Below are 13,161 nucleotides of genomic sequence, written 5' to 3'. Positions count from 1 at the left end.
AGACCTGAAACACACCACAATCCACTTGCCCAGTCTTCTCTAGCCACTGCTTCCCATGGCCTGGCAGAGGCCAGAATGCCTTTGATGTCATCCAGGAACAGAGCAAGGTGAAAAGTCCCTCTAAAGGAGCAAGCAGAGACTTTCCAGCATGCTCCACCTTTGTATATTTTCTATGGGAAAAACGTTCTCATCCCCCACACAGGAGACACACAAAGACCACCCAGCAGCACTACAACATGCAAGCCCGTAACAAAACGCAGTAGAGAACGAACTCCTACTCCCCTGATGCGTTTGAACTGTGGTGCTGGAGAAGACTCTTGAGAGTCCCATGGTCAGCGAGGAGATCAAACTATCATTCCTAAAGGAAATCAACCCTGAATATTCATTGGAAGGACTGATGCTGAAGCTGAAGCTACAATATTTTGGCTACCTGATGTAAACTGCCAGCTCATTAGAAAAGACCCTGAGGCTTTAAAGATCCAGGGCAGGAGGAGAAGGGGGTGGCAGAGGATGAGATGGTTGGGTGGCATCACCGACTCAATCGACATGAGTTTGAGTAAACTCTGGGAGATAGTGAAGGACAGGAAAGCCTAGCATGCTGCAGCCCATGGGTTCACAGTCAGACAGGACTTAGCAACTGAACAATAGCAATGACCCCGTGTCAATCACAGGCTATAGAGCCTCTCCCTGACCACATTTAATCAGCATGTTTCCAGGCAAAGCACCTCCTTCTTGATCTTAATAGAAGTAATTTCAGTGACATCATTTTACAAAAGATCAGTCTTTGGTTTTTACACTACATAATATGAATAAACAAATTAGATTTTACCATAGAGTTAAACTAGAAATAACAAATTAATTTATTAACTAAACTAAAGAATGAAAAGATGGACTATGTTTCTGTGAGTATAGGATCAATACTTTGAGAGTGAATGATGGAAGAAAATTATCTGAAAGTTCAGCATTTTATTAGCATGAAGAAAAAGAATTTCTGCTTTGCCTGCTCCCTGATCTCATATAAAGAATTTTTTAAGTGTAGGGAGAAGACTCTTGCGAGTCCCTTGGACTGCAAGGAGATCCAACCAGTCCATCCTAAAGGAGACCAGTCCTGGGATTTCATTGGAAGGATTGATGCTGAGGCTGAAACTCCAATACTTTGGCCACCTCATGTGAAGAGTTGACTCATTGGAAAAGACCCTGATGCTGGGAGGGATTGGGGGCAGGAGGAAAAGGGGATGACAGAGGATGAGATGGCTGGATGGCATCACAGACTCAATGCACATGAGTTTGGGTGAACTCTGAGAGTTGGTGATGGACGGGGGACCTGGCGTGCTGTGATTCATGGGGTCACAAAGAGTTGGACACGACTGAGCGACTGAACTGAACTGAAGAATTATAACTGTAATACTGTGGATTATATTATAGTTTACAAAGCTTTGACACCACACCATGTGGTTCTCAACTACTGAAAAGTTGTTGTTTAGTCGCTAAGTCCTGTCTGACTCTTTTGTGACCCCAGGGACTGTAGCCCACCAGGCTCCTCTGTTCATGCAGTTTCCCAGGCAAGAATACTGGAGTGGTTGCCACCTCCTTCTTTAGGGTATCTTCCCAACCCAGGGATCGAACCTGAATCTCCTGCATTGGCAGGTGAGTTCTTTACCACTGAGCCAGGAGGGGAACACGAAAGGGAAAAGGAATAGACTATATACTATCCTTGAGAGGTTGAGTTCTTTGCTGAAGGTCACATAGTTAATAAGTGATGTAGTAAAGATACAGTGATTTCAGAACTAAATTCACTAGTGTTCACTAAAATATGTGACCATAACATGGGACAAATTGTAAGTTAAAATGTCTTGATTTCCCATTTATTTATCCCATGCCAACTTTTCAATATTCCGTCATACCTATCATTTTCCTTGTTTTCTTTGTAAGATATGTCCAAAGATAAATTAAATATTTAACAACCTCAAATCCAGATACAAGTGTCTTTGCCTGATAAATAAAGAGGGCTCTGACAAACTCATGGATTCCTCAGCTTTTTTACTCTGTCAATGCTATTTCAATTTCCTTTACCTTTTAAGTTGATCAAAAAATCTTTTTTAGAAATGACTTTTCCCCCCAGAGTAAAATGTATTCCAAGCCTGGTGGAGAACAGACTATTAATCTCTTCACTTTATTGACCTACTTCAGTTTCAGCTCATTAAACACAGGCAGCTTCAATGATCAAAAGAAAACGAACAAAATGTAACTTGGTCTAAACCTTACCAAATAAGAGAGTTGCTCAAAAAGCAAATAAATCTGAACAGGTAATTTAATATTGACAGTCTCCCATTTAAAGAGTATATATGCAATGAATAAGGACATCCAGAAATAATTTCTATGTTCATTTGATCAATGAAGTCACAGTCTAGTTATGCTTTTTATCCAACTCTCTTCTCAGTTCTTAGCTTCCCCCAAAATGAATACTATACTGAAGGACTTATGCCAACTAAAGTCCCTTGAAACTATTAGAAAAGGAAAAAGACTATGAGCTCTAAAAAGATAGCTACCAAAGATCATTTCATTATATTACCATATAGAATCATTAAAAAGTAAAGTAAATCTAGTTATCATAGCACAGGTAATTACCCTAAAATTACTCTTTAGGGTAATTCAAAACCATTACCCTAAAAAGAGCAATAAACAATTTAAATTATAAAACAAGAAATGTTTACTAGCTTTTAAATATGACTGTATTTGAAACATATTTAAGATAATAGCTACACCATATCAAAATGTGCATATCTCATTAGCACTGATTTAAGTAATCCTTCTACTTAAGTAAAATTTCCTAAAACTAATTCTAAGAAATATCATAAATACATAACCAACCACAATTTATACAGAAAAAAAAAATCTAAGATATCATTAAAAAGTCTTGGAGCCTAGATGAGTATTCTAAAATTAGAACTGTTAGAATACTTTAGAGACGAGTTATACCTCTACCATATATCATGTTTTGTGATTTAACAGCAGTTATTTTCATTCTTCTGAAAGCCTGTGGTCACTCAATTTAGTCACATGGAATCTGGACCCCAAGTCAGTGTCTTTTAGTAAACGATCTTCCCGGTTTAGGAATAATTCCATAGTCAAATCATCTGTATTTTCTACCAGTGTGGAATTAACAAGAGTAGGAGATGGAAAAACTGAATCATCTTCTAGTTCCTTACTATCAATTTTCTTGTGGAAAGAAACAATTTCGCAAAACATACATTAAAATAAAACACAAATCAGCTAATCCACAGCCAGATATAAATTATAGTTGGTCACCTTTATTTTTCTGCATTCTCCCAGTAATAAGTCAATTAATGTTCTAAGAGATCAGTCACACTGTCTACATGATGATATCAAGTGCAAATGAACCCCTTAAAGGTTAAATAATCTTCCTTCCCTTTCAGAGCATTTAAGGAATCCTTCTAGACATTTGTTTGGCAATGCATTTACTCTATTTCAAAAATGTTAGCTAAGGTAGATAAAAATGTCTTTAAATTTAAACAAAAGCATTAGGTCACTTTTTGTGCCAGAGTTACATAAGAAGATATTAACTTTATGTAAACAATTAATTCAACAACACAATGAAGCCCAGATCAGAATATATTTTTAAAAACTTCACTTTCTATATTTCTCAGTCTATTAATACCAGGCATAAAATAATAATTAAACACAATAAATTGAGCCTATTGCATAACTAGGAATATAAGATTACTTCTAAAAATCAAAAATCAACCTATTATGTTTGGCCTAGTCACAGAACAACAACAACAACAAAAATCAATCACAATTCCTGCTCTCAAGTAGCCTATAGTCTAGCAGAAGGCAAGACATACATTCAAAACTGGTATTGCTCCTTCGAGCCCCAACCTTATACTGGAAATAACTAAATACTAATGTGTATGTGGTAAGTGAGGATTTTAGGGTTGGTCAAGGAAAAGAAGGACCTCAAGATGACAATGAGCTTTATTTGGGTCCCACTTTAACAGGCTGCATGAGAAGAGATGCAGCAAGACGGGGGTACAGGACCACCACTCAGAAGAGAAGAAAGCAAACAAGGAAAATCCCAGAGAGACGGAAATTGCAGGAGGAGAAGCGGGTGACAAAGGATGAGATGGTTGGATGGCATCACTTATTCAATGGACATGAGTTTGAGCAAACTTCAGGAAAGAATGAAGGACAGGGAAGCCCGGCATGTTGCAGTCCTTGAGGTCACAAAAAGTCAGACACAACAGAGCGACTGAACAGCAACAACTCCCGTGTCCAGGTTGCTTTGCACAAGATGTGAAGTCTCTGAGTAAAGAGCTTTGAAGGGCAGCAGCAACCTGGGATCATTTTCAGCCCCAGAGTTTGTTTTATGAATGGCTAGCAAATGAGTTCAGCTTTGTGGGGTATACAAGGCAGTCAGGCTCAAAAATATGTTTACTTTTGTTATATTTAAAGCAATTGGATATGTAAAGTTTTGAATTTGGCACTGGTAGGCTTTGGACTATTGGTCCCAAGTTAGGAAGAAGTAAAACACATAGGGGCCAGTTTTTAACCTATTTATATAACACCATCGGAGAAGGCAATGACACCCCACTCCAGTACCCTTGCCTGGAAAATCCCATGGATGGAGGAGCCTGGTAGGCTGTAGTCCATGGGGTCGCTAAGAGTCGGACACAATCGAGCAACTTCCCTTTCACTTTTCACTTTCATGCATTGGAGAAGGAAATGGCAGCCCACTCCAGTGTTCTTGCCTGGAGAACCCCAGGGGCGGGGGAGCCTGGTGGGCTGCCGTCTATGGGGTCGCACAGAGTCGGACACGACTGAAGCAACTTAGCAGCAGCAGCAGCAGCAGCATATAACACCATAAAAATTTTTTTTAAAAATCACTGTATCAATAGAATCTTCAATGTTATGAATTGACTTCTAGAGTTTAACTTAAGAATCAGAGAGGTTTAAAAGATTAATTAAGAAGTTCCTTGAAGCTTTGGGCTTCCCTGGTGGCTCAGCTGGTAAAGAATCTGCCTGCAATGTAGAAGACCTGGATTCAATCCCTGGGTTGGGAAGATCCTCTGGAGAAGGGAAAGGCTACCCACTCCAGTATTCTGACCTGGAGAATTCTATGGAGTATTCCATAGGGTCACAAAGAGTCAGACACGACTAAATGACTTTCACTTACTTACTTACTTGAAGCTTTACTAAAGTATTCAACAAACATTTCAACTCCTATTCTGTGTCAGGCATGTTCTGAGCACCAGATATTCTACAGTGAACAAGGCACACCACTGGACTGCCTACATAATCAGCAGGGCCCAAGGCAAAAGGGAAACCCAGGACCCTTTATTCAAACCCCAAGATGGAAACAGCAGAGCATTAAACCAAGCGTGTGGCCCTTCTGAGTGCGGGACCCTGACTGCACAGGTTTTGTATCCATAAACCCAGCCTCAGAAGACATTTTCTAGTCTCCTCATGCACACAATCTAGTGGTAAAAGATCAGCAATAAAAAGAAAAGAAATACGGCACCATGACAAGTGCCATGAAAGAAACAAAGAGGAACAGAGTTCAATGAAGCATGAGAAGGAAGTGCGTGTGGTCCATGTGCTCAGTCGTGTTTGACTCTGCGACCCCAGCCCACCAGGCTCCACTATCCATGGGATTTTCCAGTCAAGAATACTAGAATGGGTTGCCATTTCCTCCTCCAGGGGATCTTCCTGACCCAGGGATTGAACCCAGGTCTCCTGAATCTCCTGCATTGATAGATGGACTCTTTACCACTGAGGTACCAGGGAAGCCCCAAACCTGAGAAAGGCCTCTCTAAGAGCTGACACTTAAGCTGAGACCTGAGGCTTGCAAACCAACCAGCTATATAATGCATTTGTAATGCATTATATATATCCATAGGTTGAACATTTATGCCAATGGTTCTCAACCAGAATGGTTCTGCTTCTTCTAGGTCATTTGGCAATGTCTAGAGACATCTCTGATTATCCGAACCGGAGAGGGCAAGGCATTGCTACTGGCATCCAGGAGGGTAAAGTTCAGGGAAGTTTCTAAGCACCTGAAATTCACAGGACAGCACCTCCCTCCATGGCCAACAACAAAGAATTATCCAGTCCCACAGGTCAATGGTGCTGACACTGAAAAACACTAAAGCTGAATGAATGCAGATGATATGATTGCAAAGCTATGAGTAAGGAAGGAGTTTGGCACATTCGCCTTTCACGTCCTTAGCCATGTGATTTTATGGTAGCAAATACTGGAAACGTATATTTTCAATAGCAATAGAGAATTCAATTAAGTGTACAGTAGAATCTTAGTCACTAAAATATATATATTTGGAAGGATATTTATCATTGGAAAAGGTGTGTTACAAAGAAAGATAAAGTGATCCTACGCTCATTCAAAAATTATGTATGTGCTAAGCAGAGGATTGATGAGGGTGTTAAAAAGATAATTCAAAGGGGTTTTGGTGGTTATTTCTGGATAATATAATTATTTTTGCTTTCTTTGTACTTTTCAATATTTTAAATTTTCAAGAGAATGTAGATTATTTCATAAAACCATGAAAGCACAAAAATCTCGTTTTCTTTCTGTAAAGGTGCATTATACATTCAACTTACATGGTAGCTGTATGTGAGCCTGATAAGGCTAATCAAAAGCTGTGTTAATTTTCCGTGATTCGCAGAAGAATGACTAATTATTTAAGGATGATTTTAGCAGTGTAATTGATGAAATTTGAGATTTCTAAAGCTGAAAAACAGAAGAATTGAGAGCACAATTGCTTTTGTCTTTTCTTCTAACTGAAGGGCAGGCTTTTATAAAAGAAAGGTAGATATGGACAATGGCTACTCTCTATTAAAATAAATTGCTCTTGTTAGTTAACTGAGTATACTGGATTTCATGTTTGCAATACATTTCAACAAAGCATATGAATGAAGTCTCTCATGACTCTATTTTAACAAAATGGATTTGTGGTTTCTTGAACAGTTATATCAAGAGCCCACTGATTTATAAATCATGCCTGTTTAGGCGTAGCATCTGGTTGTTGAAATGTTCCTCTTGGTCTTATACTAGTTAATAATAAAAGAAATGCTAATATAAACCAAGAAGGTGTTCTTACCAGACAAGCCAAATTTCATGTTCTAGAAAGTCCTAGCAAGCTGGAATCATGGTTGGGGGGAGCATATAATTATAAAATGCCATTCTCAAGTTCCCTAAACTGCACCCCTCCTTAAGGCCAATTAGATAAATATGGAATGTTAGACACTTGGCATAAAGGGGGGTGGAGAGGGGACCGGGGTGCACACAACATCTACATTTGCTAGTAAACTGACTATGAGAGAAGAGGATGTGATTAGTACAATTCAGGCTCTGACGGACAGTCATGATCTACGGTCCTAAAGTAGAAAATTGTACTTGCTTCCCCATTATTAAGCTTCACTAAAAGCCTAAATTAAAAAAAAAAAAAAAAAGAAACATATCATTTTCTTAGGCATCAAGGCACATACTAGATTTTCCAGAGGAGAAAGTGACAAGTTCCCCTGACACTGGAACTAAGCCTTGATGTTTACAACTCAACAGAGACAACCTACTCAGAATAAGACACCAATGATGGGACAAAGCCACCCGAGACCTGTGATGCAGCAGGATGGCCACAAGGAGACTCTACAACCACAAAACGACTGAACATCCCCTCTTCCAACCAACAAGTGTGTCACTGCTTCTTCATTAAAGACAGCTACTCTCATCTTTTTGTTTAAATTGGGGTTTAGTTGTTTTACAATGTTGTGTTGGTTTTTGCTGTACAATGAAGTGAATCAGCTGTATGTATACATATATCCCCTCCCTCCAGAACCTCCCTCCCACTCCCCTATCTCACTCCTCTAGGTCATCACAGAACACTGAGCTGAGTTTCCTGGGCCATACAGGAGGTTCCCACTAGCTGTCTATTTTACCCATCCACCCCCGTCATCTTAATCTTCCTAACACCTAGGTGAGTTATGGTGACGCCCAATTCCTGAATTGCCCTGCTTCCTTAAACCCTTGTAATTACCCAGCACAAGGCCAGATCCTATAAAAGGTCCCTCTCAACTGCCTCTTACCAAGGCACCCACAGTTCCTGAGCTGCACGATCTCCCTTGCTGTAGCAAGTAAGACCTAGTTTGTTTGACTCTCATCTTGTTTCTTGTGGTTCTTGGCTGGTGAGTTTCAGTACAGGGCAATCCTGATATTAATAATCTGCCTTGACCTCAGTCTGTGGATCCCTTTCATGGCTTTGGATCACCATAACCATGCTGCGCAAGCAGCAAAAGGGGGTGTTAGTTCACAAGAAACAAGAGTCCCAGTTTGAGATTACTGTCAATGAGTGACTGTGGCCATCAGTCATCTAATTGTGTGATGGCATAAAAGCCACCTCACCCACACTCCTCCGCCTCTCTGAGTATATACACCAGGTGGCTATGGGTGTTACAGTGAGCAGTGGCACAGTGCAGCCTGTTTTCTTTCTTAGGGTCCCCCTTAGTCCACAGAAAGAAACAGAATACTCCCCATAACCTGTTACCATTTCAGATAGCTTTCTTTCTTATAGTGTCCATTAGTTCACAAAAGAAACAAAACATTCACCATAATCCAATAACTACCATCTCAGATAGGTTTCTTCGAGTTTCCATTAGTTTGTGAAAAGAAACAAAATTTCACCATAACCTAATAAGTATCATTTCAGATAGAGACATATTTCCCAATTTTAGAAACAATCATGTGACTTTTTTTTTCATTAGTGACTTTTAAAAAACTAGTTCTTATCTTTTTAAAAAGAGTTCTGATTTATAGACATCCAAAACTAAAATTTCACCCTTAAAGCTCAAGTCCAGTTACAATCAGGACACTAAATAAAAAACTGTAATGACAGCAACACATTTTTGAGCACTTACTATGTGCCTGGATTCGTGCTATTTTATACACATGTATTATTTCATTACATTTATGCAACAAGCCTTTAAGAACCAATATTCCCATTTTACAGGTGAGAAAACAGAGGTTCAAAAAGGCTAACTGGTGTACCTCAATCACAGAGCTACGGGTGCCAGGGCCTAGTTTTGAATCCAAATGTCTGTAATTCCAAACTCTAAGATCACCAGGTAGATTGTTTTTCTTGGGCATGAGTATGCAACAATACTGACCTCGAAGACAATATAAGATTGGATTATAATGAAAGCAGTTAAAAAATACAAACTATAGAGCACTATTTAAAGTGTCTGATAATATTAGAATTTAATATTGCCATACCAAGTTTATTTTTACTATCCCATTTACAGCCAAAGCTACCAAGAAAAAGTCACCTTGCACAAGCTACTCTCTGTATCAAGGAAAATTCACATTTTAAAAACTAGTTGGTATATAAATTATCTGAAGTTAGCCTTGGATTTTTATAAGCTTCTCCTTTCTGAATTATCTTCTTTAAAAAAGGAAAACAACGCCTGTGTGAAGAGAATTTCAATGGGAAAACATTATCCCTCCTTCCCAATAAATAAAATAAAAATAAAAGGACCTTTAAAAGACACTTTCACTAACAGTTCTTTTCTGAACAAAACAAATAAGAGCAAAGGGCACCTTGACTACTACTTAGAAAATAAAATCAGAACACAGGGAAATCTGTAATTCTAATCACATTTACACCTTCTCTCCTTTTTTACATTTCTCATCCAAACATCCTTAGGAGCTCAATAGGCTTAAAAGAATTGGAGCAGGGTAGAGAACAAAGGTGAGTGGAATCTGAGAAACAGCTTAAATGGCTGTTCTCACCCTTTTAGTAATTTCAAATTGGGTAACATAGGTTTCAGAAGATTTAAAAGTCACAAATATAGGATGACACTGTAAGAAGTTATTCTACCAGCTTATATTTTTTAAATGGCATTTTGGCCAGGCATCTCAGGAATTAACCACTTGTAGACAAGAAATGCAAGAAAGCACTAAAAAAAAAAAAAAAAAAAAATTAACTTTCAAGAAAAACAAATATCAAATTTAAATGAACTAGCTTTAGTCAATGAAAGTCTACGTGCTAAATACATGTACTTGCTAACAAAAATATTAGTATTTCTATTCTTATGTGAGAATGACTATGTAGATATTAACTATGTTTTCTCTTGAGATTGAGGATAATTTTAGAAAATAAGGTTCAACTACTATACTCAATCAAATTAAATGTTACAGATCATATATAAATACAAAAATAAAGAAAAGCATTTATGAGCCATGTGGTATGTGCGATTCACTCAAATGGGGAAATGAAAAAAAATTTAGTGGAAAGATAAGAGACATCGATGTTTAAAGAAACAGTTTAATGTAATTATTCAAATAAAAAGTAATCAATAGTAGAGAAACAAAAAATTCAGAATTATATCAAGTTCAGATGTGAGTGCTTGTTATTGGGTGATTCTGATTCAGAATAATACTTTCATGTGACTTTTTCTTACTGCAAATGTCAAAGGAATTCAGCACTTCTTTTCAGCAGCACTATTGATGTCCCTGAGTTCAGCCCTGCATGGCCCCCTCAGAAGGTGTTTCTATGACCCCTCCATCGCCTTAAGTCACAGATAAAGAAAGTACTAGCAATGGGGAAACAAACCAGAATGTCTTAGAAAAGAAGATGCCTGCCATCCTGGCTCTTTTTTGTGCCATGTGTATCAAACACAAATAAGTACGATTTCCTTCTCTGTAGGGCCCAGCTTCAGTTTCAGTAAAACGTTATGCCAGTGATGATACTCTGCAAAGTTCTTCTTCTAAAGAGATGAAACACACACAGGGTTCTATAACTGCAATACCTTCTAGTCACTCTATTACATTTAGCAAGTACCGGAAACACTGAGATATGAGAGGGGTGGAGAAATCAAGTCCTTAACTGTCCACATTTGTGAACGTATCAGCCAAAATTATGGGATGGGGGTGGAATCTAATTATTCAGCTGAGGATTTCACAGCTCAATGCCACGCCCCCACCCCTGCCGCCCTAACACACACAGTCACTTGAGCTGCTTTAGCTACTGGCAAGTGAGATTTTTTGTTTTTGTTTTTTTAATGAAACAAACGCACTGAAATGAAACGACCGGTTTACAAAGGGGGTGGTATCCTTTGAGGACAGAACTGCCCTAAGCTGAGAGCATCTATGCTGTTTCAACTAGTAAAAGTGCCTAGTACTGAACAGGTATCCAAATACATATTTGTGTGTTTGCTTAAAAAAACTAGTCATGTAAACTAAAATGGATTCACTGTGCCCAAATGCTCAGATTCTCCTTGTGGGATGACTCTAGAACGGAGTTGATAACCAGCAAAGAAATCAAGCGAAAGAGCTACGGCTCCCCAGAGCTAGCAGCAAGTCTCCTCACCCTACACAGGCAGAGGAGAACAGATTTAGATCCAAGCATCCTCCACAAGTTCACTGTCCAGCCAATAAGGTCACAGCATTTGGCAATTAGCCTCGTAATTAGGTGCACTGCTCCAGTAAGATCTTAACTCCAGACACCTGCTGTTGCGTTTAATAACTAAGATCTGTTCTTCCAGACCGAATGTTACTGGAAATCCGCCCGCAGAAGCACGGAGCAGGCGCGGAATAGCTGGTAAAGGTGCAGGCGCACGCAAGAAGCAGAATCCACACTGGCCACACTCACTGTATTCCTTCCCCTTCAATCTCTGTCTGGTAGATCTCAGCCGTGTTAAGTGGCTCCCCGGTGCACTCTGTTTGATCGCCTGTTGCCAGCACATCGTTCAGGCGTTGCAACAACACAATGGTTCCGAGAGGCATACTGAGTTGGTACCTGCAAGGAGGGACTTGATGCCCAGGCGTAAAGAGCGGGGCTCAGAGTTACACCAGGGTGAGTGCACAGGGTCCGAGTCCTCGTAACAAAGGATACCGGCCGCCCTGGTCAGTACCCCATTCTCCAGCAAAGGAGGATAATGCAGGTTTGTGTTTTTAGTATCAAACTTGGAGCGACCAACCCAACTCCATCTACCGTGGGAGAAAGCAGCAAACCAAGGCCCCCCGGCGGGGCACTGGGGAAGTTCCCACTCGTAAAAGAATCGCGGTCAGGCAGCGCTGTCCCCCGTTGTCAGCTCTGCTGGCCTCTTGCATCGCATCAGTGAGACTAAGGGAGCCGGGCGGGAAGCGAACGCCCGGAGCTCGGCTCAGCAGCAGGCGGAGTCCTGGAGCTCCCGGAGCTGCGCTGCACTCGGGATGGTCACACCGCCCTTCTCCGGGAGGCACTTTGTGCGGTCGGAGGACCTGAAAGGTCAACTTCTCCCACGAAAGGCCATTCCGAGAGCTTGAGCAGTGCAGGGTCCGCGCTCCGGACGCCCCAGCCCGTGCCCAGGCTCCCAGCCCTCTCCCACGGTCCGCGCCTTACCTGCCCGCGGTGAATCCGGCAGCCCCTTGACAGGTCCCACCAGGCGCCCCTGGAAAAGTTTCCGAACTTCTTCGCAGCTCTGCACGCCCTCGCTTCGGATAGACCCCACGAGAGCCAGCAGGAGGAGACATTGAGAGCCCACGCGCCAGGTCTGCACGCTCATCTTCGGTGTCCCAGTCACTCCTTCCCTCGCCGCGGACCCCACTCTCCCCGCGTGCCCAGCGCTGCAGACGCTGGAAAAGGCTCGGCGGTGCGATCCGGCGGCGGGCGGGAGTCCGGCCGCTCTGGGACCCCGGCTTCACCTTCTCCTCTAAGGTGCCCCGAGACGGACCGCGGTGTTCTCGGGCAGAGCGCCGCCGGGTCTCCCTCTCCGGCGGGAGCGAGATGGCGCGGCGCGAGCGAGGACAACGGCTGGAGCCGCACGGAGCCCGCGAGCATTCGGCTCTGGCCACCGCCGCGGTCGCCGCGGGCTGCACTGCCAGCTGCCAACCTGAGACTCGCCCGTGGGTCGCTCTCCGAGGACAGGCCCCGCCCCCTCTCCGTGGGCAGGCCCTGCCCCGTAGTTAAGCCACGCCCCCGCGCGACGCCACCGGCCGCACCCGCCCGGCGGCTGAGCCGCTGTCCACGCGGCCCTAGCTGGAGAAACACCCGAGCGGCGTTGCCTGGAGCAAGGAAACAAAACGAAACCCGACCTCCCTCTCCCCATCCATTCCTGGGACCAACAGTCTGATGAAAAGAAGAGCTCAGAGAA

The 13,161-nt window shown here is 41.8% G+C and overlaps 1 protein-coding gene across 6 annotated transcripts in view; it reads right to left on the bottom strand.

The window, feature by feature from the left end:
* GPC5 (glypican 5) overlaps positions 1-12,919 on the bottom strand; it is a 1,566,851-nt gene extending 1,553,932 nt beyond the window's left edge. For 5 of the 6 annotated variants that reach the window (XM_061435206.1, XM_061435202.1, XM_061435207.1 and 2 more), the window contains exon 1: positions 12,411-12,882. In XM_061435206.1, coding sequence (XP_061291190.1) covers positions 12,411-12,573 — 163 coding nt within the window. In that variant the 5' untranslated portion in view covers positions 12,574-12,882. Of the gene's footprint in view, positions 1-12,410 lie in introns of all 6 variants that reach the window. The other variant, XM_061435203.1, reaches the window with a different exon arrangement.
* Positions 12,920-13,161: the final 242 nt, after the last annotated feature.

The sequence above is a fragment of the Bos javanicus genome, chromosome 12, assembly GCF_032452875.1.
Source record: "Bos javanicus breed banteng chromosome 12, ARS-OSU_banteng_1.0, whole genome shotgun sequence".
Taxonomy (NCBI): domain Eukaryota; kingdom Metazoa; phylum Chordata; class Mammalia; order Artiodactyla; family Bovidae; genus Bos; species Bos javanicus.
Note: the sequence above shows the minus strand (reverse complement) of the source record. Positions and strands in the feature narration are given on the sequence as shown.